This window comes from Oncorhynchus nerka, linkage group LG8, assembly GCF_034236695.1.
Source record: "Oncorhynchus nerka isolate Pitt River linkage group LG8, Oner_Uvic_2.0, whole genome shotgun sequence".
NCBI classification, from domain to species: domain Eukaryota; kingdom Metazoa; phylum Chordata; class Actinopteri; order Salmoniformes; family Salmonidae; genus Oncorhynchus; species Oncorhynchus nerka.
In genome coordinates this window covers 29,766,326-29,786,725 of record NC_088403.1, presented here as the reverse complement: position 1 = coordinate 29,786,725, position 20,400 = coordinate 29,766,326, and the positions used below count along the sequence as shown (strand labels likewise).

At 44.3% G+C, this 20,400-nt stretch overlaps 1 protein-coding gene across 1 annotated transcript in view; it reads right to left on the bottom strand.

Moving 5' to 3' along the window:
* Window positions 1-20,400, bottom strand: part of LOC115133100 (cyclin-dependent kinase 17) — a 37,309-nt gene that overhangs the window by 10,781 nt on the left and 6,128 nt on the right. Inside the window, exon 2 of the mRNA XM_065021660.1 lies at window positions 367-518. Within this exon, the coding sequence (XP_064877732.1) occupies window positions 367-493 (127 nt within the window). The 5' untranslated portion in view covers window positions 494-518. The remainder of the gene's footprint in view (window positions 1-366; window positions 519-20,400) is intronic.

Sequence of the window (20,400 nt, the reverse complement as noted above, 5' to 3'; positions counted from 1 at the left end):
TCCCTCTCCATGTCTCTCACCCTGTTCTCTCGGTCTCCCTCTGGCCATTGGCACACCATCTCTTTAAACTCTCATTAGCCATCAAATTAAATCACTTCAGATGGCAAGAAAGGATACTGCTGGCTGCCAGCTACATCAAACATTTCAACTGTATCCTCGGGGTGACCAAAGGGCCCTAGTGTGTGTGTCCACTGGCTGTATCCTTCTCTACTGGCATTCAGTCAAGAGTCACTTCAGAATAGTAACATCATCAGTCTCTTATCACTGGGACTGGCACAGAGCACTGGAGCGTGTGTGCTCTGTTTGTTTACTAATACAATCTCTAATACTCTCTCTCTCTCACACACACACACACACGCTACTGACCATTGTCCTTGTTGCCGCCGTCCTCGATGGTCATCTGCTCGGCCAGTTCAGACAGAGACTCGTCTATGGTGTGGCTGGAGCGCAGCGTCAGGGACAGACGCCGCTTAAACCTCTTCATCTTCTCCATCACACACTCCTCAGGGTTGGCTGGGCTGGCAGGGCACAGAGGGTAAAGGTCAGCACTGGACCCACACACATTTTAGGTGGCCAGGCGTAAACAAGTAACTTGTAACTTCTAGTCCAATGTTGCTCACATAGCGACACGTTAGCTTCCTTATGTTGAGATCGGCACAGTTGGGCTGGAGTAAGTACGTTGTGTTGTCGTGATTAGGTTTTTAACCCCGTATGGACTGTTATTGTACATGCTACCAACACATGGACACAGACCGTGAGAAGCCCAATCCTTACGCTGCAAGAGTACGCATGAGAGGCGGAGAACACACGGATGTGCTAAAATAGCCCCGTTCATAAATTAACTACGCCTCCTTTTAATCTAATATTTATGATGAGTAGAGGAATACTGCAGTCACCACACCTCCCCTCAGCACTCAGCTAGGGCCTTCATAAAGCACCAACTAAACATTCATTTAACATCCAAACAAAATGCATTAATACACACACATGCACACACGCTTAAACATACATACCCACACAGATGCAGAAGCAGACACACATCCATCATTTGTCAAGGCCATCTACTGTGGCTAAAATGACATAATGAGAGGTGCAACACAGAGGTCAACTTCAAATCCACAGTACCAGCTAAATATAGGAATAGCAGTCATACACACACACACACACGCCCTCACTGACCTCCCCATCAGTGTCCTCAGACTGGCCACACCCTAAGTAACAGCAGTGGTCGTCATGTGGTTGTGTAGTGTGATGTGATTGGTGGGCTGCAGTGACAGACCTAGTCCAGCGGCTGCAGTGATTGGCCGAGGCAGGCTGGCTGGCTGAGTGTGATGGGAGGTGAAAAGGCCAGCAAACTGGGAGAACTGGCCACATTTCATAGCAACACAAATACCTTCCTGATCCGATAGTATGGCTGTGTTGTGTGTGCATCCATTTGTGTAGGATCTACTGTATGTGTGTAAGTGTATCAATTAATAATGTGTTGTGCAGATATGTTAGTGTATGATTTATGTGCGTATGATAAATATGCATAAATGCATGTAGAATACAGTGTGTGTGTGCATGTGTGTATGTATGGTGTGGGTATCAGTGTGTATGTTTATGTGTATCAGTATGTGTGTATCAGTGTGTGTGTGTGCATGTGTGTATGTATGGTGTGGGTATCAGTGTGTGTGTTTATGTGTATCAGTATGTGTGTATCAGTGTGGGTGTGTGCATGTGTGTATGTATGGTGTGGGTATCAGTGTGTGTGTTTATGTGTATCAGTATGTGTGTATCAGTGTGGGTGTGTGCATGTGTGTATGTATGGTGTGGGTATCAGTGTGTGTGTTTATGTGTATCAGTATGTGTGTATCAGTGTGGGTGTGTGCATGTGTGTATGTATGGTGTGGGTATCAGTGTGTGTGTTTATGTGTATCAGTATGTGTGTATCAGTGTGGGTGTGTGCATGTGTGTATGTGTGTATGTATGGTGTGGGTATCAGTGTGTGTGTTTATGTGTATCAGTATGTGTGTATCAGTGTGTGTGTGTGTGTGCATGTGTGTATGTATGGTGTGGGTATCAGTGTGTGTGTTTATGTGTATCAGTATGTGTATCAGTGTGTGTGTGTGTGTGCGCACGCATGCTGACACAGCAGTAAGCCAGGTCATAGGAAACACCTTGTTCTCTCTGCCTCAGGCCAGTTTCCCTGCCCATTGTGTTGCCGCGGTGACTCCCCTCGAGAGTAGGACCCCCTCCTCCCTCTAACCCCCTCACACCATCCCGTACTGGACACAGCGATAACACACTGCCAGCTAGCAGTGAAGGGTGCGGTGTGTGTGTGTGTGTCTCACACATGGGATACAGTTATCCACTACATCATGAAAACATCACATCAGACAGACAAGAAGAGGACCAAGAATATCTAGCTATCCATCTCTCCAGCCATCTACACTATATACACAAAACTATGTAGACACGCCTTCAAGTTAGTGGATTAGGCTATTTGAGGCATACCCGTTGCTGACAGGTGTATAAAATTGAGCACACAGCCATGCAATCTCCATAGACAAACATTGGCAGTAGAATGGCCCGTACTGAAGAGCTCAGTGACTTTCAACGTGGCACAGTCATAGGATGCCACGTTTACAACAAGTCAGTTGATCAAATTTCTGCCCTGCTAGAGATACCCCGGTCAACTGTAAGTGCTGTTATTGTGAAGCAACAACGGCTCAGCCGCGAAGTGGTAGGCCACACAAGCTCACAGAACGGGACCGCCGAGGTGCTGAAGCGACTGCGAGCCAGGCCTAATCGCTCAACATCAGTGCCCGACCTCACTAATGCTCGTGGCTGAACGGAAGCAAGACCCTGCAGCAATGTTCCAACATCTAGTGGAAAACCTTCCCAGGACAGTGGACGCTGTTACAGCAGCAAAACGGGTGAACCCACACTCCATATTAACGGCCAGGATTTTGGAATAAGATGTTCGACGTCCACATACTTTTGGTCATGTACTGTACCTTTCTCTTTCACTCCCTCTGAGATCATCAGCTCAACTGCATACACTTGAGACACCATCTGTCTGTCTAGACACACATCTCGGGTCATCCTTAAAATTCCTCTGTCATTCCTGATGGCATGAGCGTGCATTGCAGGAATCCCTGGGATCATTCAATCAATGACCCCAAGTGCACATACACTCACCATGTCCAGACTAAGCTTATAGGCTCAAATCACCTCCAGGTGTACAGATGCCAGCCAGTAGGGCACAACGTCAAAGAACGATCAGATACAAATATATAGTGTAGAACAGACATGAGGAATCACATCATCTCTAATGACATTTCTATCTGTGCCCTCAAATATGCCCCAGGCCAACGCATATAGCAGCACCCCCACCCCCACCCCCAGTCAACCACTAATCTACCAATGAAAATCGATGAAACACAGTGTGTGTGTGTGTGTTAGGGGATGAAAGATTAGTCTCCCCCACCTTTTGCCCCCCACATGCCCTAACACCCACCATGTACCTAGCTGGGCGAAGGCAGGGACGCTTTGATGTCAGGTTTAAGAGTGGGTGTGGGTGTGGGTGTGTGTTGCACGGGTATGACCTGGTTCTCTTCTCGGCTAGAGTTGATCTCATTAAAACAAATTTAGTTAATGGAGTGTGTGTGTGTGTGTGTGCAGGTGTGTGTGCACGCGCATGTGTTTTTAGTTTTACTATCGTTGTGGGGACATTCCACCAGTCCCCATAAGTAAAAAGCTCATTCTAGGCTTAGGGGTTAGGTTTAGGGTTACGTTAGGGGTTAAGGATTAGGTGTAGAGTTAAGGTTAGAGAAAATAGGATTTTGGATGGGAATCAACTGTTTGGTCTCCACAAGGATAGTAAAACAAAGGTGTGTTGACATGTGCGCGCATCTGTTGAAGCACAACAAACCTGCTGGGGGGGGGAAGCAAGAGAGAGAGGGGAAAGCATTAACAAAAAAACATAGCAAACTGGAATGCTATTTGGCCCTAAACAGAGAGTATACAGTGGCAGAATACCTGACCACTGTGACTGACCCAAAGTTAAGGAAAGCTTTGACTATGTACAGACTTAGTGAGCATAGCCTTGCTATTGAGAAAGGCCGCCGTAGGCAGACCTGGCTCTCAAGAGAAGACAGGCTATGTGCACACTGCCCACAAAATGAAGTGGACACTGAGCTGCACTTCCTAACCTCCTGCCAAATGTATGACCATATTAGAGACACATATTTCCCTCAGATTACACAGATCTACAAAGAATTCGGGGAAAAAAACATTTTGATACACTCCCATATCCATTGGGTGAAATACAAGTGTGCCATCACAGCAGCAATATGTGTGACTTGTTGCCACAAGAAAAGGGAAACCAGTGAAGAACAAACACCATTGTAAATAAAAACCCATATTTATGTTTATTTATTTTCCCTTTTGTACTTTAACTATTTGCACATTTGAAATGTCTTTATTCTTTTAGAACTTTTGTGAGTGTAATGTTCACTGTTAATTTGTATTTATCTACTTCACTTGCTTTGGCAATATAAACATATGATACCCATGCCAATAAAGCCCTTATATTGAAAGGGAGGTAAAAACAGAGAGAGCAGAAGAGTGAGAGAGAAAAACAGAGTGAGCAGGAGGGGAAGAGTGTGTTCGGAGTTCATGAATAGGATTTTCCAACAGAACATTCTCCATTTATCTTATCAGCCACACTTGTGGTCTACACACACACACACACAGTTTGACAGTATTGAATGCAGTAATGCCAATAAGGCTATATATTAACATGCTATGTTACCATTCCAACAACTCTATCCTGTGCGGGACACAGGCCTGGTCATGTGGCTGGGGCTGAGTATGCCTGTGTCTGCCCCTCAGGGCATCACTGTCCTTGGGCAGACAGGCTAGGAAAATGGGCAGGCTGTGGAGGATTGGGTTGCTGAGACCAAGGTTGTCTGCTGCTGTAGGGAGTGACACACACACTCACTCTTTCCTGCTGCATTTTTTAAATGTTTTCATTGAACCTTTATTTAACTATTTACTTCAGCTCAGCAGCATGAGCTGAGCTGGCAAGGAAATATGAGAAGAACCGAGGGCCAAGGAAGCCACAGCTGTCCTCCAATGTGCGTGTGTGCATTGGGCAGTCTTTTATATCCAACAATGAAAAAACATATGCTGCTGGTCCCACCTTCAGTAACTGGAGCAGATCCCTCTCTGCCACCCTGCAGCGTAGATATAGAGTTACTAGATTAGCTGTTCCCATTGGACAGAGTCCAGAATCTTGGATCAGCAGCACAGGGAGAAAAGCAACCTCTTTCTCCCTCCCTTTCGCTCATTCCATCTCATACTCTAACTCACCCTCTCTCTAGTGGTTGCACTCACTCACACAGTACACCAGGGATCGTCAACTAGATTCAGCCGCAGGTCAATTTTTTCTTGAGCAGATGGTCAAGTGGCCAGAGCAATTACAAATCATTTGAAGAATGCAAATTGACCATAAGATATAAATTGACCCAAACAGATATAATATTTTACTAAAACATAATAATTTAAAACCTTGCTTACATTGTATAAGATCACATACACTGAGTGTACAAAACATTAAGAACACCTTCCTAATATTGAGTTTATATACACTGCTCAAAAAAAATAAAGGGAACACTTAAACAACACAATGTAACTCCAAGTCAATCACACTTCTGTGAAATCAAACTGTCCACTTAGGAAGCAACACTGATTGACAATAAATTTCACATGCTGTTGTGCAAATGGAATAGACAACAGGTGGAAATTATAGGCAATTAGCAAGACACCCTCAATAAAGGAGTGGTTCTGCAGGTGGTGACCACAGACCACTTCTCAGTTCCTATGCTTCCTGGCTGATGTTTTGGTCACTTTTGAATACTAGCGGTGCTTTCACTCTAGTGGTAGCATGAGACGGAGTCTACAACCCGCAGAAGTGGCTCAGGTAGTGCAGCTCATCCAGGATGGAACATCAATGCGAGCTGTGGCAAGAAGGTTTGCTATGTCTGTCAGCGTAGTGTCCAGAGCATGGAGGCGCTCCCAGACCTGGACTTTGCACCACAGACTGTCCAGGAGTTGGTGGATGCTTTAGTCCAGGTCTGGGAGGAGATCCCTCAGGAGACCATCCGCCACCTCATCAGGAGCAAGCCCAGGCGTTGTAGGGAGGTCATACAGGCACGTGGAGGCCACACACACTACTGAGCCTCATTTTGACTTGTTTTAAGGACATTACATCAAAGTTGGATCCGCCTGCAGTGTGGTTTTCCACTTTAATTTTGAGTGTGACTCCAAATCCAGACCTCCATGGGTTGATAAATTTGATTTCCATTGATAATGTTTGTGTGATTTTGTTGTCAGCATATTCAACTATGTAAAGAAAATACTATTTAATAAGAATATTTCATTCATTCAGATCTAGAATGTCTTATTTTAGTGTTCCCTTTCTTTTTTTGAGCAGTGTATATGTATAGTACCAACACACCGACTCATTCAAGGGTTTTTCTTTATTTGTACTATTTTCTACATTGTAGAATAATAGTGAAGACATCAAAACTATGAAATAACACATGGAATCATTTAGTAACCAAAAAAAGTGTTGAACAAATGAAAATATATTTCAGATGAGATTATTAAAAGTAGCCACCCTTCGCCTTGACAGTTTTGCAAACTCTTCACATTCTCTTAACCAGCATCAGGAGGTAGTCACCTGGAATGCATTTCAATTAACAGGTGCGCCTTGTTAAAAGTTAATTTGTGGGATTTCTTCCCTTCTTAATGCGTTTGACCCAATCAGTTGTGTTGTGACAAGGTAGGGGTGGTATGCAGAAGATAGCCCTATTTGGTAAAATACCATGTCCTTATTATGGCAAGAACAGCTCAAATGAGCAAAGAGAAATGACAGGCCAGTACTTCAAGACATGAAGGTAAGTCAATCTGGAAAATGTCAAGAACTTTGAAAGTTTCTACAAGTGCAGTCGCTAAAACCATCAAGCACTATGACAAAACTGGCTCTCATGAGGACCGCCTCTGCTGCAGAGGACAGGTTCATTCGAGTTTAGAGGTCGACCGATTATGATTTTTCAACGCCCGATAGAGATTATTGGAGGACCAAAAAAAGCCGATACCGATTAATCGGCCGAATAATTTTTTTCCCTCTGGATGAGAGTTTTTCTGTTTGCTTATGGCGGTATACAGCTCATTGAGAGCGGTTTTCGTGCCAGCATCGGTCTGTGGTGGTATGTAGACAGCTACGAAAAATACAGATGAAAACTCTAGGTAGGATAGTGTATCTCATGATAAGCTGTAGACCACACTACCTCAGGCAAGCAAAACGTCAAGACTTCCTTAGCTGTCATGGACCAGCTGTTGTTTACATAAATGCATAGTGCACCAGCTGTTGCATACATAAATGCCCCATGTCTTACAAGAGGGCGCTGTTCTGTCCTGCCGATAGAGTGTATAACCGACCAACTGTATGTTCTTAATGTTGTCGTTCAGCCACGATTCGGTGAAACATAAGATATTACAGTTTAATTATCCCATTGGTAGGATAAACATGCTTTCAGTTCGTCACATTTATTTTCCAGCGATTCAATGTTAGCTAGCAGGACGGAAGGCAAGGTCAGGATAGCCACTTGTCGCCTGATCCTCACAAGACACCCTGATCTCTTTCCGTGAAATCTACATTTCCATCTCCAGCTAATAACGGGGATCTGGACCTGGTGTCTGTATTATATTCCTCCCGTCTGACTCATTGAAGAACTCCTCAGCCAGTTTGAGGTGAGCAATAAGACGGCAGCCTTCCCCTCCGACGCCATCCTCCTCCCATCTGGTTTGCGCATAATGAGCCTATCACTTATTTTTCCACAGGGCAATGACTCAACACACCTCTAGGCTGTGTAAGGGCTATTTGACCAAGAAGGAGAGTGATGAGTGCTGCATCAGATGACCTATCCTCCACAATTACCCGACCTCAACCCAAATGAGATGGTTCGGGATGAGTGGTCCCCAGAGTGAAGGAAAAAAGCAGCCAACAAGTGATCAGCATGTGGGAACTCTTTCAAGACGGTTGGAAAAGCATTCCACGTGAAGCTGGTTGAGAGAATGCCAAGAGTGTCCAAAGCTGTCATCAGGGCAAAGGGTGGCTACTTTGAAGAACCTAAAATCTCAAATATATTTTTATATGTTAAACACTTTTCTTGGTTACTACATGATTCTTCCATATGTGTGTTATTTCATAGTTGAAGTCTTCACTTTTATTCTACAATGTAGAAAATAGTAAAAATAAAGAAAAACCCTTGAATGAGTAGGTGTGTCCAAACTTTTGACTGGTACTGTATGTATGTACAGTTAAGTCCGAAGTTTACATACACCTTAACCAAATACATTTAAAATCAGGTTCACAATTCCTGACATTTAATCCTAGTAAAAATTCCCTGTTTTAGGTCAGTTAGGATCACCACTTGATTTTAAGAATGTGAAATGTCAGAATAATAGCAGAGAGAATGATTTATTTCAGCTTTTATTTCTTTCATCACATTCCCAGTGGGTCAGAAGTTTACATAGTAATTGAGTGTATTTGGTAGCATTGCCTTAAATTGTTTAACTTGGGTCAAACGTTTCAGGTAGCCTTCCACAAGCTTCCCACAATAAATTGGGTGAATTTTGGCCCATTCCTCCTGACAGAGCTGGTGTAACTGAGTCAGGTTTGTAGACCTCCTTGCTCGCACACACTTTTTCAGTTCTGCCCACACATTTTCTATGTGATTGAGGTCAGGGCTTTGTGATGGCCACTCCAATATCTTGACTTTGTTGTCCTTAAGCCATTTTGCCACAACTTTGGAAGTATGCTTGGGGTCATTGTCCATTTGGAAGACCCATTTGCGACCAAGCTTTAACTTCCTGAGTGATGTCTTGAGATGTTGCTTCAATATATCCACATAATTTTCCTGCCTCATGATGCCATCTATTTTGTGAAGTGCACCAGTCCCTCCTGCAGAAAAGCACCCCCACAACATGTTCTTCTGGGATTGATTTGCACTTTTCACACCAAAGTACGTTAATCTCTAGGAGACATAACGTGTCTCCTTCCTGAGCGTTATGACGGCTGCGTGATTCCATGGTGTTTATACTTGTGTACTATTGTTTGTACAGATCAGGCATTTGGAAATTGCTCCCAAGGATGAACCAGACTTAAGATACACAATATATTGGTGAACATATCGGAATCCGATGAGATTAGCTAAAAATGCCAACATCGGTATCGGCCCGATGTCTAGTTTAACGGTGAAGTCCAAAACCGATGTTAAAGCTGATGTGCATACCTATATAACCTAGATACATGACGTAATGAAGCCACGTACAATTTTGCGCTACTCGTGCAACACAGCATTCCTAACCTAGCCCACAATATCTGCTGTGGGGATCAAGCAGTCAACAAGTCGAGCAGTCATTTGAAAGAGTAAGAACATTTCAGCGAGACAACTCAAAGGTGAAATCCATAAACGCCAAGATAGTGGAATTCATTGCCCTTGACAACCAACCGTTCTGTCGTGGGTAGGCCGTCATCGTAAATAAGAATTTGTTCTTAACTGACTTGCATAGTTAAATAAAGGTTCAATTCAAATGTAATTAAAATGTTAGCTTTCTCCGACTGGTCGAGCACCGGTACACGTTGCCCTACTTGAGTTACACAGTAATGGCTTCACTGCCATTAGCTTCACGACATACTATGGAACGCCGTTTGGATCTTTACGTGTCAAATAACACTATTTTACAATACCGCGATGGTAATAAAGCATTATTTGTTCAACCGCAACTTCAGGGGTAGCTAGCTTTAGCTTGGTACTTAGCTAGCACCAATACAACCAGCCTGAAAACAATGACCAGTAGAAACTGCAGTTATTTTCATTATTCTTAGCAATGATTTAGGAATCCTTGTGAGTAAGTATTAGCTAGGTAGCCACTTTTTGTTCGCCTATTGAAATTGAACTTCAGTTCATGAAAATAAATAGCTAGCCAGCTACTTAACCCTGTTGCCCAAAACTAACGTTATAAGCAGCCAGCTAGCTTCATCTGGCTAGTGAGCCTCGACCGGACCGGGTTATGTGCTGTGAAGCTAGCCACAATAAGGATTATGCACAATAGTGGAATTAGCGATTTGCCTTCAAAATAAACATACCTCTTTCAAAGTGATACTGAAGGTTACAATTGGTGGAATCATGCCATATTTAGACTAGATCATGTTAAACAAGGTTGGAATGTGAAGCAATGAAATGGGGTTATCAGTCTACTCGGTGACACCCACAGAACACAACTGTCAAGAGTTTACGCAAATATTAGCGTTGTAGCTCTTATTGCAGGACTGTGACTGTGTGAAATCACCTCCCCAGTCAACCTATTATGTGTATTGATGTTCATATTGCACCGTATAGCTTTCCCTAAGGATTGGGGATCAATGAAATGGGGTATCAGTCTACTCAATAACCAGACTCCAAAACAGCCACACGGAATTGTTTTTCCTCAGGAATAGTGATCAATACACATAGGTTGACAATAAATGTGGCTCAATTCACAGTTGTTTCAGAGTCCCGCAATAAGAGCTACAACGCTAATGTTCTCTGGGTGTCACTGAGTAGACTGATACCCCATGTCATTGATCCACAATCCATAGGTAAGGCTGTACAGTGAAATAAGTATGCCCCCAATGCAATTCTAAAGTATAATACAGTGTGATTTCAACAGATTTGTCAAATTAACAAATTGTATTTTGTTGATATATTTAACAACCTTCCAACCTCATTTAGCATGATCTATTCAATTATGGCATAATTCTAATATTCTACTATTTGTAATCATTTGCATCACTGTCAATACTTTTATTTAAGGCTAACTGCAAAGTCCACTATTGTGGCTAATCCTTATTGTGGCTAGCTTCACATAGATGGGTCCGACCACCATTAATCAAATAAGAACTGCCTTAACCCTTACTGGGTTATTTTAGATGACACCTAGCTAGCTAACTATAGCTACTGAAACATATGTTGTTTTGCTATGTTTTTGGGGAAGAACATTGTTTGCATCCATGAGATAGCTAGCTTTTTTTGTTTTGTTCGACCAGCACTGTAGGTACGCGAGACAACTTTACCAGCATCATAGCAGCATGAGTCGTTGTGACATATGAAATACGAGTGATAGTGTAATCAATGTGTAATAACTACGGAGAAAATGAATGAACGCCTTAAATGATTATGTGACGCGCAGTCATATTCAGGTCCTGATTGGTCAACAAGCTTATTTGACACGTGAAATAGTGTTACTTGACACACAAAGACCCAAATGGGTGTTCCATAGTATGAGAAATCCTGGTTGAGAATGAAATGACTGAAAGAATGAACGCAACAGCACAGCAAGTAAGTGAGAGAAATAGGTTTTGATTATGTTCTACTGGTAATGGGGATATATGTAAATGCCCAAAAAATAACTTAATGGTCAGTGTGGTGTGTGTGTGGTGTGTAACCTTTATTTAACTAGGCAAGTCAGTTAAGAACAGAATCTTATTTACAATGACGGCCTACCCCGGCTGAACCCGGACGACGCTGGGCCAAATGTGCGCCGCCCTATGGGACTCCCAATAACGGCCGGATGTGATATAGCCTGGAATCGAACCAGGGACTTTAGTGATGCCTCTTGCACTGAGATGTAGTGTGTGTGTTAACTATTTAACTGTACTAGAACACTTATAAGGCCGCTAAAATGTTAAATAAATCGGTTATCGGTATTTATTGGCAAAGAAAATATCGGAATTGGCCAAAAATGTCATTTTGGTGCATCACTAGTAGGAACCAAAGTGTTGGTCAGAGTTTCAGGGGACCCTTACTACATTTGAATGTTCCATTCATAATGTAAAAAATAAATAAAAATCAGCCTTGAGATATGGATATTGCACATGTCAATATTGCAATTTTGATTAAAGTGTGATTCATGGTGCAGCCATAAGTACGAGATTAGCACTCTTTGTCTCAGATACAGAGGGGTGTAACAGAGACGGGTATTATCGCTGGGCCACACCAAAACAAAGAGAGCTCATGTGACAGGGCTGGGGGGCTGGGGATAGGGAGGGGGATAAAGCATCTGGCATATCTGAATGATGTGAAATGGAAAGCACAGAGAATTCCCCATCAAACACAATCCAACACACTGGCTGATGGGCTCTGTCCCAGTATCCCCCCCACCCACCCATCTTCCTCGTCGCTCCCCCTCACCCCCTCGCTTATCAGCATCCCTTAAAAAAAAACATACATGTGCAAGCAGGCACACACACAGTCTAATAATTATTCTGTGAAGTCCTGACCCAGAATTTCGAACCCAAACCAGGCACCCCCTCAGATCTCCCCTCAAACCTCTTAGCCTGTGCTTCTGGGAGTCCCCCAGTGCATCGTGGGTAGGCCAGAGCCCAGCGAAGAGGAGACAAAGGGCAGGCGAGTGAGAGACGGCAGACAATAAGGCATAATTAAGTCGAATACACACACACATCAAAATAAATTAAAATGTGACAACTAAGACAGCTCCCTTGAAGTCATGTCCCTATAGATACAGTAGTTCTACCCCCATTTATTTACATCTGCCTTGAAGTTGAATAAGAACAGCAACTTTTGTCTCTCTCCCTTTTGTCTCTCTATATCCCCAAACTCCTCTCTCGTCACCATGGTGACCAAGGCCCCAGACTCTATATTCTGCTACCAAAAGATTAGTAGGTCTAGACTATCCCAGAACCCTCTCTGGCTGGCTGCTCCTTTCCTTCTAGTCTCACTCTCACTATTTGTCAAGTAACTAGGAAATTATGATATGATCAAATTAATATTCAATTGAAAATAGAAAAGATAAAAACGGAACGAGAAGAGAAGAGACGTGAATGTGTGCGCGTTGATGTGTGCACGTGCGTGTGAGAGAGTGTGAAAGCCGAGAGCGAGCGAGGGATAAAGAGAGCGAGGAAAAGAGAAAGTGAGCATATTTCGAGTGAGAAGAACAGAATGGTGTCTTTGTGTTTGTGTAAGAGGCATGACATCACCGGGGGTAACTCCAGGCATGTACTGTTAGCTGAGGAAGGAACAGACGAGAACAGAGAAAGAGAACAGAGACAGGGCTGTACTGGAATTCAATACCAAACCAGGACAAAATGATTTAAAAAAACATTTAAAAATACATGATTTTGAAGTGTTCACGAAATGTAATTCATAGAAGGGTCCTTTGGAGGAGGTTGACATATGTATCTAAAAGCATAACTGAGAAATAATGAAGTTAATTAAAGTCTCCTTTAAGACTCCATAATGTTTCATCTGTAGGCGCTACAAAGCAACAATTGGTGTCATATGAAGCTTTACCGCATGCTCTGTGATATGAATAGTAGATGGATTTCAATAACACATTTTTACATTCATTTAGCTTAAAAATAAACAAACATGACAATAGAAAAATACAAATTTATTGTTGAACGTAATATACTTTACGGGCATATCAAATGTTCCAGAGCGGGATCTCTGCTACTTTTGTTATGATCCAATTTGTAAGCATTACCAACAGAGTGAATGTGAAAATGGATTCAAAATGGTCAACCTCTGCTGGTAATGTACAGGATGTGTAATGATATAAGTAAAAGGAGTGCAATGATTGGCACAGTAGGCAATGTAACCAAACTCTCTATAAAATGGGCTATAACTTTAAAAACTAGTAGAGATCCCACAGTGAAACTTTGATATGGCAGTAGAGTATATATATATATATATAAATAAAAAGCCAAATCTAAAATATAGTTTAATAATTAGGTTTATAATTTTCAATATTTACAGATTAAATAGAAGTGCTACTCATACTTCAGAGCAAGCGATAAAGCTTCATATGACACCAACTTTTGCTTTGTAGAACCTACAAACGAAACACTTTGAAGTCAAAAGGAGGACTGGGTAAGGACAAAATGTAATAAATATGCCAACTTTGATTAATAGATTCAAATGTCAAATACATGTCAACGACCCTTCCTCCACATTGACCCGAGGCTAATATGGTTAACACTGTGATAAGCTATTCTGAGGCAAAGGCCTAGTACCTGTCCATAGGGCTGGGGGATATATCAAATGAATTCACATTTTGGTTTTAGCGTGATGTTCCAAATGCCGGTATTGCAAGAATGCTATTTGTTGTTGTTTTTATGAGTGTTCTGAATCTTTTTGGTCTAGGCTCCTTTGCTCCCTTCTGTGCTGTGTGCACTGTGCACCTTCCCACTGGCACAGACACCAAGCCCCTCCCCCAAAGAACTTCTTCCTCTCTCACAACAAGCAGTTTAAACTCAGTATTTGCATTTGAGGTTTGGTCCAACAGAATCGGTCATATTGACACCGAATCTCTTAAACATTATTTGACTGTAATAAGATTACCTTTCTAATGATACCCTTTTTATGTCTCAACTACCAAAATGTAGAACAGAGCAGACCCTACTAAAACGAGAGTATCAATGAACATGTTATGGGAAATTTATGCTCAATGGATCCCACAGGTCCCAGACGTACTCAATGGGATTGAGATCCGGGCTCTTCGCTGGCCATGGCAGAACACTGACATTCCTGTCTTGCAGGAAATCACACACAGATCAAGCAGTATGGCTGGTGGCATTGTCATGCTGGAGGGTCATGTCAGGATGAGCCTGCAGGAAGGGTACCACATAAGGGAGGAGGATGTCTTCCCTGTAATGCATAGTGTTGAGATAGCTTGTTGTCATTGCAGGCACAGTCCAATGACGCTGTGACACACTGCCCCAGACCATGATAGACCCTCCACCTCCAAATCGATCCTGCTCCAGAGTACAGGCCTTGGTGTAACGCTCATTCCTCAACGATAAACGCAAATCTGACCATCACCCCTGGTGAGACAAAACCACGACTCGTCAGTGAAGAGCACTTTTTGCCAGTCCTGTCTGGTCCAGCGACGGTGGGTTTGACAGAAAATGTGCTATATTGTGATATGTATCATTATCGGGATATGAAATGACCTATATCGGGATGAGATTTTGGCCATATCACCCAGCCCTTTAGTGTTGTGTGTTCCTTCCTTCCAAACAACACAACTTTACTTTCATCTGTCCACAGAATATTTTGCCAGTAGCACTGTGGAACATCCAGGTGCACTTTTGCAAACTTCAGACGTGCAGCAATGTGGGGGTTTTTGGACAGCAGTGGCTTCTTCCGTGGTGTCCTCCCATGAACACCATTCTTGTTTAGTGTTTTAGGTATCGTAAACTCGTCAACAGAGATGTTAGCATGTTACAGAGATTTCTGTAAGTCTTTAGCTGACACTCTAGGATTCTTCCTCGTTGAGTATTCTGCACTGTGCTCTTGCAGTCATCTTTGCAGGAAGGCCATTCCTAGGGAGAGTAGCAACAGTGCTGAACTTTCTCCATTTATAGACCATTTGTCTTACCGTGGACTGATGAACATCAAGGCTTTTAGAGATACTTTAACCCTTTCCAGCTTTATGCAAGTCAACAATTCTTAATCTTAGGTCTTCTGAGACCTCTTTTGTTCAAGGCAAGGCAGCTCTAACCAACATCTCCAATCTCGTCTCATTGATTGGACCAGGTTAGCTGACTCCAATTAGCTTTTGAAGAAGTCGTTAGCCCAGGGGTTCACATACGTTTTCCAACCTACACTGTGCATGTTTAAATTATGTATTCAATATAGACAAGAAAAATACAATAATTTATGTGTTATTAGTTTAAGCAGACTGCGTTTGTCTATTGTTGTGACTTAGATGGAAAATCAAATCAAATTTGATGACCAATTTATGCAGACATCCAGGCAATTCAAAAGGGCCCACATACTTTTCTTGACACTGTATAATTTCACAAGCCTTGAATTCATTAGATTATTGCTGACTGTTTGAAATGTGGTGTATTGACCTTTAAAATTGTGCAAAGCAAAGCTTATTCAGAGGGAAAAAATTAAATAAAAATGGAGATAAGATTTTTCGGCCATATCGCCCAGCCCTACCCGTTGTGTGTCTGCTGTGTACATGGAGGTGAGTAAACGGGCTACAGCTACAGGCCTAGCCCTGGGCTAGCTAACATCACAGACAGTGACAGACCCCTGTAGGCCACCACACAAACACACCTGTGTAAGAGAAGAGGGGGTACAGCAGTGAACACAGTACGCACGGACACAAACACCAGTGCCAGAGGGGTTCCTCATCTTGCCTTACTAACCAAAACCACCACTGTCGTCAAATGAATGGGATTAAAGGCATGCGGACTACAATATACTGCCTGAGCACTCCCAAACACAGTATTACACCCCCTTCCTGGACCCTGAGGGAGTTCCAGTAAGTTGAACTGTGGTGCACCGGGCTATGGCCCGTGATGTGAACGGGGGAAGTGAGGGAGGAGGGCCTTTCTCAAATCAATCAGTAATCTGCACCACTCAGTCATGTCAACAAGGCGGCATGATACGTTGTTTAGAAACATACATATATTTTCCAGAAAATATATGTCCGAAATTTTCAAAGTAGTTTTCATTGACAAAGCAGATAAAGCGTTTTTATCAAAAGCAATCACTTTTGCATGTGAAAGCACAGAATCCTACTCGTTGCTCCAGGTGCTTACGCTGTCACTTGTGTTGAGCCAACTTCGCAGGCTAACTCATTGATTATGCTCTTTAGTACACCGCTCTGGAGGCAGCTCAGTTCCAAATGTAATACAATCAACGCTAACCCGGTTAGGCCCGAAGCATTAATCAAATCCCCTCCCATCAATGCCCCTCCACACCCCTAACCCAAACCTTACCTTGCCTTATCCTACACACACACACACACACACACACACACCCCCGCCTCTTAACAAAACTCAGCCTTATCTCAGCTATCCTACCCAAACAACCTCCCCCAAACACACAGATGAGGTCGTACCATAAATAACGGAACACAGCTATTAGAGACATAACGCTGCCTCCCCTCCGATCTTTTGACCCGCAGCCAGACTCAGGGATGAGAGGTCGAGCATATCACCATGACAACCTGTGACCTCTGAACTCCCAAAACCAACACGAGCCAACCCGGCTGAGAGGTAATGGCTGCTGCAGCCAATAACCATAAACCAGTGGTGCCAGGGGGGCAACCGTTCACAGTGATGTAATGGGATGTGTTCGCACAAAACGCTGCTGCTCGACATCCATCACACTGGTTGACTGGAACTGAGCCAGTCACGCCAGCTCACACACCTCTCAGTGTAAGGAGCTAAAAGGAGTTTCAGCGTGACTGACCCTGGAGCGATGAGCTGAAATAACAGCGCTAACAGGTAATGGACGTGTGTGTGTGTGTGTGTGTGTGTGTGTGTGTGAGAGAGAGTGAGTGTACATTAGAGGCACTTGAGCAAACAGAGACAGAAATACCTATGTCCCAAATGCTGGAAAATCTCCTTCAGTTTGAGAGTGGAAGCCAAGACAATGAGACAGAGAGAGAGGAGCGATCGGATCCTGTAGGGAAGGAGGGCAGAGAGAGAGAGGAGCGATCGGATCCTGTAGGGAAGGAGGGCAGAGAGAGAGAGGAGCGATCAGATCCTGTAGGGAAGGAGGGCAGAGAGAGAGAGGAGCGATCGGATCCTGTAGGGAAGGAGGGCAGAGAGAGAGAGGAGCGATCGGATCCTGTAGGGAAGGAGGGCAGAGAGAGAGAGGAGCGATCGGATCCTGTAGGGAAGGAGGGCAGAGAGAGAGAGGAGCGATCGGATCCTGTAGGGAAGGAGGGCAGAGAGAGAGAGGAGCGAGCGGATCCTGTAGGGAAGGAGGGCAGAGAGAGAGAGGAGCGAGCGGATCCTGTAGGGAAGGAGGGCAGAGAGAGAGAGGAGCGATCGGATCCTGTAGGGAAGGAGGGCAGAGAGAGAGAGGAGATAAGAATGGGGAGATAGGAATAGCGTAGGAGAGAGAGGATGGGTGAAAGGGGGAGGGAGGAGAAGGAGAGGGGCAGTAAAAGGGGGGTTATTTTTAGGACTGGGTACTGCAGACTCTCACAGCTGAATACACAGTGTGTTCTACAGAGGACAGGCCTGCCATTATACACAGACGAGCATAAACACCACACAGGCACGTGCTCCCTCCCTCTTTACATTTGACATTTGAGTTATTTAGCAGACGCTCTTATCCAGGGCGACTTACGGCTGGTGCATTCATCTTTAGCTACTGTCGCTAGGTGAGACAACCTCATATCTCAGTCATAGATTTTTCCTCAATAAAGTAGCTATCACCAATCCGAGCTAGAGTCTCTCTGATAAAAATACAAACAACCCACAGAATAAAGCAGGACAATTAGTTATCATAGCCCCATAGTGAGTGGCATGACACACACACACACACACACACACACACACACACAGGGTTTGAATTGGCGCACAGACACTAGAGTGCCATCAGTGTGCAGCAAGGGGGGTTGGAAAGGGAGAAAAAGCACTACGTGTGCGTGTGAGGGAGATAAGAGGATGAGCACGGACGAGGCTATACATTATCCCTGTGTCAAATGGAGAGATGAACGGGACAGACTCCAACAGGACCCAGACCTCACCCCTAAACACACTCGCTCGGAGCCAGTTAAACACAACCCTTCAGGGTTGCCTGGACCGCTACCCTTTAACCAGCTTTAGCAATGTCTCAGTCTCACATGACGACCCTTTGAGAAGATAAAAGACTCTGTGCTTCATCGTCTCCTTCGGTGTGTGCGAGGAGCAGAAGGCCACACCGGTGCGGTTATTGAGGAGCAGTTATTGAACCCCCTGTAGTAGTCTGACAGTCAAGTCAATAACTGTCAGCCCATCCATCCTCTCTTCCTGTAGCACCTTCCTCCCACCAGCCCTCTCAGCCTTACAGTTACACATCTTGCTATTTACTTCTTCTTCTTCTTCTTCTCCTTTAAAGCCACTAACGAGGTCTAACGAGCTGCTTCCGGACGACTCAGGACAGCCAGCCAGAGGAGCACAACAGGGAACGTGCGAGTGTGTCCCAAAACACAGGCTTCCTCTTCGCAAGGAACAGCTGGAATAGTTCCCATTCCCACAGGACAGAGATAGGAGGGACACGTGTACTGGGGACACACACACAAGATGGATGTGAACATTAAAGCAGTGAAGTGCCTAAGTTACCCGGAAGTGTATTCCAACAACAAAGAGCAGATCAATTATTTCATCCTTGCACGCTTCAATGGTTTATCACTTCACCGTCTTTTCTGCCGACTGTTATCCTTTCCCTGATCTCTCCTTTCCTGTTGAACCTCCCCTTTCCCACGACCCGCCCCAGGCCCCACCTCTAAACCATAAAGCCCTAGAGAACAGGTGTGCCCACCAGGTGCCCCTAGGGATCGTCCCGGAGACACCCAGGCCAGGCACAGGTGGTTGTTGCGTCCCACAGTCCCCGTTCTGTTCCCACTGGACCAGCCAGCGGTGCTTCCTGTCTTTGTCCGGGTCGCTCCTGGTGTGACATTCCTCCTCTTCACCCGAGTGAGGGTTAGGAAGTCAGGAAGAGAAACATTCCACCCTCCCGCTCAGGCTTCTCAACAGTTTCAGCTCGTCTCCTTTCCTCTCCGCGATCTCCTCTGATTTGGCTGTGAAGGAAGAATGGCTAGGAAATGAGACTAGGATAGGAAGCTATTTAAGAGTATCCCCTGCCTCTCAGCCATATTACCCCTTAGGTCATTACCTCCTCCCAATACCACTTTAACCCCACTTGCAGTCAAGACGACCAAGCCTTCACAAGTGTCATCTTCAACACACACACAGCCTGCCACCCAAGACCCTCCAAAAGAGTCCTGAGACTATCAGCACCAACATACAGCGTCTGACAGGCACGTAACATGAGTCCAGCTACTGTCTCATAACAGAACAAACTCTTTTTGTGATGTAACTTTACCTTGGGCTAGATTTATTTCCTTCAGCCTCGTGGCAGTTTGCTAACAAGGTTCCCATGACTTCCTAAAGCTCCACGGTGTCAGCTGAACTAGTGAACCAGAGTCAGACACTGTACTCTGCTGTCACTGCGCTGTCACTGTCACTGTGCGGGTTGGGATATGAGGGTCTGTGAGGGAATGTGAACAATGTGCCTGTCAGAACAGTGTGCTAGGTCCCATTAGGACCCACTATGCGAAGTTGCACCACAAGGTAGGGTTTGTTCTGTTATGCTAGCTGAAGTCATGTTACTCTGTGTGCCGGAGTATAGAGTTCGCTGTGTGGAGATCACAGCTCCTTGACTATTTCAACATGGCAGACAGGACAGACTAACGGGACACCGTCACTCTGTGTTAGACACCGTCACTCTGTGTTAGACACCGTCACTCTGTGTTAGACACCGTCACTCT